This window comes from Austrofundulus limnaeus, unplaced genomic scaffold, assembly GCF_001266775.1.
Source record: "Austrofundulus limnaeus strain Quisiro unplaced genomic scaffold, Austrofundulus_limnaeus-1.0 Scaffold463, whole genome shotgun sequence".
In the NCBI taxonomy this organism is placed as follows: Eukaryota; Metazoa; Chordata; class Actinopteri; order Cyprinodontiformes; family Rivulidae; genus Austrofundulus; species Austrofundulus limnaeus.
The window spans coordinates 361,338-366,321 of NW_013952865.1; the positions used below are offsets into that span (position 1 = coordinate 361,338).

The following is a 4,984-nucleotide window of genomic DNA, read 5'->3' on the forward strand; positions in this document are numbered from 1 at the left end:
GTGTAGACCCTCTACACACCCAAAATGAGTGTACGCATGGGTCAGAGCTGGCGTGAGGCACCGCACATTTTCACGTCAAGTTTGGATTTTATAAATCACAACCTTGGCGTAAAAAGTGGCGTACGCAAGTTTCTGGGCTCAAATTGTGCGTACGCCAGTTTTATAAATCCGACCCCTGGTACTGACCAAAACACTTGACATATTTTCTTTTTCACAACACCTCACTGTGAAGGATTGTGTGTTTGTGTGGGGTGGGGTGGGGGGTGCTGGGTGCAGGATGAGGCATATCACTCCAGGGAGGAATGGAGTTCGTTGCTGACAGATAGATTTTAAATCCAGATCAGACGCTTTAACCTTTCCACAGACTCACAGCCAACCACTGTTTAGCCTTTCTGCATTCTTATTCTGCCTGAAACAAACCCCTTTGTTTCACCAACTTGTTTCTACTTGATCAGTTTTGGAGTTCAGGCAGTGGTTTGTACTTAAATGCACCACAGGTGTGTTAAATAAATCCAGAGATGTTTGTTTCAAAGGTAAGAGTTTCACCCACTTAAACATCATGAGAAAGTTGGAAAATTCAATGTGTTCTTGTTTCACCACTAAACTATGAAATGGGATTTATTAATTTAGAGATGGAGTTTTTCTTCATCAGAAGAAGCTGCCAAGTTGAGCTGCCATCTTTCCACCACAGATCAAACAGACAAAACCAAACAGCTGCTTTACAGAGAACACGTGGTGTTTTCATGCTTTCAGCAGCCACCTCCGCACTGTTTACGAGACTAAAGTAATTCTGCATGACATCCTGCATCACAGTATAAAATACTGATTTGTGTTAGATGTCTCCATGAAAAACAATAAGCTTGACAATTGGCTGCATGTTTTTTACTGACATTGTAAATATAATAATGTTAATGAAAACATAATCAAAAGTAATAATGAAGATGCTCATATTATTTGTGCTTTTAATTTTTTTAATATATTAAAACATGTATAATTTGGAGCAAGTTTACACAACTTCCTGATATCCTAATGAAATATACTGTATTTTATGCACAAGTCCAAATACCAAAGAGTTATAGTTTAACAGTAGCTCGGTGTATCTACTTTTCTACTTTTGTGATGTATGGTATAACGATGCTCTGCTTCTCAAACTTCTAACTCTCTTTGTGGAAAAGCAAAAAAGATGAAAACACACGTTAAGTGTCTTTTTCCTGGTTGAGAACTCAGTAAGGTTTTGTAACTCTAATAAACACTAAAACTATGGTTGTCAAAGTGCAGCACAGCTGGTGGTACTCAGGATCCCTTGTTCAGAAGAAAAAAATGTACCAAAAGGGTTAAATATAAAATGAATAAATTGTGACAAGCTGACCTGTGATGTAAAGCTAAAAAGCAGAGAGAGTGTTTAGAAAAAGAGTTAGATATGTGCCCGGCTCTGGGCAGGGGGGCTTTGGTGCGCTGGTGGGCTACAGGTTTCATCAGCTGGGGGATTGGGCTGGCTGGGGGCGGGGCCGGTGGCCCGTGGGAGGGGATAGGCCAACCCAGCCTGGGTGTTTATGTTCTGAGAGTTATCTGAATGATGGGGTGGGTATAATATTTCTTCTGGGGTGGGGGCTGGGTGGGTGCCCTTGGTGGCAGCTGGGAGCTGTGCTGGGTCGGGTGGTTGGCCCCTTTGTTGTGGCTGAGGCTCGCTCTTGGTCTCTCCTTGCGCTGTCGGCAGCTGGGTGTGCACTCTCGGCTGAATCGTCCTTGCTGGGGTTCGGGGGTCAGGTCTTTGGGGTCTGAACGGCTCTGGGGCAGGTGGATTGTTGGTCCCGGTTTCTGGCGATCCTCCAGGCTCTGTCTGTCAGTGATCTGGGGCTTTCCGGGCCTGGCGGTCTGTCCGGAGGAAGAGGTCTTGGGGCCTCATTCCCTGGGTGGGTCTTGGGAAACGGGGGAGCCTACTTGGGGTCAGCGGGGGAGCTGACCCCATATTGGAACATTTTGCTCCCTCAATCATGTTTTCTCCCCATCCCCCACCACATACCTCCACCTCTTCATTTTCAACTGCACTCGTAGGGTTTTTGGGGTGCAGGTGTGTTACAAAGAGCAACAGTTTTACATCTCTGTTTGCTATAACCACCTGGGCTCCAATTTTACTGTACACCTTAGACATCCACTCATAACATCCTCATAATATTTACATATATGAACTTGGGGGTGGGCACTTATGGCATGCAAGGAAGGGGCGGGATGGAATACTCTTGCCACTGATGCCTGTGCCCACTCCCAATGTTTGCTTTTAGACATTTAGGGTTTTGTGTTAGAGTTGGGGTGGAGGGGAAACTGGCACCATGCCAGCCTCTTCTTCCCCGTTTTAATTGCGTTACAGAACAACATGCATCAACAGCACATCTGAGGGTGGGTGTGTGTGTGTCGGGGTCTTTTTCACTCCCCCGTTCCCCGTTGGCCTTCTGGGGATGGAGTCCAGAGGAGGTGCAGACTGTATGGTGGGGCCTGGGCTGTGGGCAGACATGGGGCTTGGAGGGGTGCTGGGCACTTTGGCTTCCCTGGGGCTGTTTGGGCTCCTGGGGTCTGGCTCGTGGTTGCTGTGGTAGGCCCGCTGGCTGGAGTGGCTGCCGGAGTCCGGCAGGTGGTCGGTTGAGGGTGTGCTCTTGGCCATTGGCGGTGTGTGTGGGTGGTCCGGGGTGAGGCTTCGCTGGTGCAGGGCGCTGGCCAGTCGACCTGGTGTGGCCCGGGCCGAGACTTGGCTGTCTGCTCCTCTCCGCCCCAGATTGAAGGAGTTTACCTCCTGGGTTTGGATGTGAGCTGCCCTCTGTAGGGGGCAGGTGCATATCCTGGACCTGGGGGGTATAGTGTATGTATGGGGAGTGTGAGTTGAATTTGGCATCCATTTTGTGTGTCATGAATGAGTGGGTGAGAGGATGAGGGTGGGATTGTGTGATTGTGTCTGTGTATGCTTGGATTTTTATCAGGCTGGGACTTGGGCGGCCCCTTCTTAGCGTTCATTTGAGGGACCACTGCTTCCTCTGCCGCACTGCCCTCTGGTGGGTTGTGCCTTTGCCCATCGGTGCACTGGTGGCTCTCGATGTCTGGGGCTGGGTGGTTGGGCATGTGCCAGCTTGGCCTGGTGGCTGCCCGGTGGGTTCCCTGGCCCTGTCGGACCTTGACCTGGGGGGCAGGGGTGCACCCTGGGGGCCCGGGCCTCTGTGTCCATGCCTGGTTCTGCTCTGGCACGGTGGGTTCCGGCGGGGCCTTTGAGGTCGTCACTGCTGGCCCCAGGGGTTTGCTGCGTGTGGTCGCTGATGGGGCTCTCTATTACATTTACATTTCACTTTTTTCTTATCTTTCTTTTTCTTCTTTAAAAAAGTCACTGACAATGAAGGAACTAAGACTATTCAGTTCTGCTTTCTACTGAAGTGCCTAAAAAAAGAAAAAAGAAGGAAAAAAAGAAAAAGAGTTATAATCTTGGCTCTAAATAGAAACTACTGAAAACAAAAGTGCTGCAGAGAGTATTTCCTGGATATTTCATGGACTTCTTGGATTCTGGGCAGCTTGTTAATAAAATGCAGGTTATGAGCCTTGTCCACCTGCCTCCTGGTAGCACCCCCCCCCCCCCCCCACACACACACACACACACACCTCCTCCCCTCTGATCTGTCACAATCCTGACAGACAGTTCCAGTGATGGACTGAGCTCCTGTCAGCCAGAGGCCAAGCTGTTATGTCCTCTTGTTTTTATGGGTTTCCGTCTTGGAAATCTGCCCTCCTGGGGTCTCCCACTTGGAATTTCTCTATCCATATACATTTATTGTGTGATCACTTGTCTGTCTGTCTGAAAATCTTTAGTAAAAGCCATCTGATCTACCTGCTGGATCATAATCTGTCCTCTACTTTAAATGTTTTCTTCCAAGTTTCATTAAAGCTGAAAAATAAAATTTGCAATAATATATATATTTTTTAATCCTTTTAAAAATTATTGTAGTTCTTTGTCTTTCGTTTATAACGAATATTAACTTATTTGTGTAGATATGCTGTGATTGTTGCCTTCTGGGGAAGGAAGCCAATGAGCGGAACATACCCTGTGACCACAACCTGTCTGTGGGTTACCAGTGCAGCCTAGTGGTACGGGCCTGCTGTGTGCATAGCACTTCAGACAACCAGACCGTACAAACGGAAAACATAGAATGTGAGTAAAAAATACAATAATAACTCTTCAGGTTGTGTCAAAAAATCACCTCTTCTTGTAAGAGAAAAGTAAACAATGGTAGAAAAACCTGCTCATGTCAGATCATTCAGGAACTAGAAAGACTGGAACTGGTGTAGAACACAAAACTGCACTGCCCTCTGGTGGACACATATTGTTAATACTTGCAGATTTTATATGCTATAGCTATAAGTGAATACATTACAAGTAGAAATTGTGGTTTTGATGTAATAATGAATACAAACTTATGCTGAGTGAGATGGTGCAAAACCTCACTGTGTATCTATATGTACTGTAAATATAAATGCTCCATATTTTTAACTGTATCCTGACTATATTTTGACTATGTCCTGTTGTGTCTTTCTATTGTACAGCACTTTGGTTGGCCTTGTGCTGTTTAAAGTGCTTTATAAATAAAAGTGGTATGGTATGGTATGTTAAAGTACCACACAACAATATCCATGTTTACAGACAGAGATGAAGCACATTAATCATGGAAATAGCCATAGTATTTTTCTTTTTTAATTATCTCAGATTCAGGTCATTATTTTGATATTTTTTCGATACAAAAATTTTTTTCCATGCCTTCTTAAATTGTAATTTATTGAAATTAATTATGTACATTTGTTTAACCTCAAAAGTTTAGTTTTTCAAACAAATTTTGCTGTAACTGCAAGTTTCTCAGTGGATCTGTGCTCAACAATGCAGCCAAGGTGGAGTAGTTGAACACAGATCCACTGAGAAACTTGCAGTTACAGCAAAATTTGTTTGAAAAACTAA

At 45.4% G+C, this 4,984-nt stretch overlaps 1 protein-coding gene across 1 annotated transcript in view; it reads left to right on the plus strand.

Annotated features, from left to right (window-relative positions):
* fbln1 (fibulin 1) overlaps positions 1–4,984 on the plus strand; it is a gene marked incomplete in the record, with an annotated part of 79,992 nt that overhangs the window by 26,360 nt on the left and 48,648 nt on the right. Inside the window, 1 exon segment of the mRNA XM_014025242.1 lies at positions 4,027–4,186. Coding sequence (XP_013880696.1) covers positions 4,027–4,186 — 160 coding nt within the window.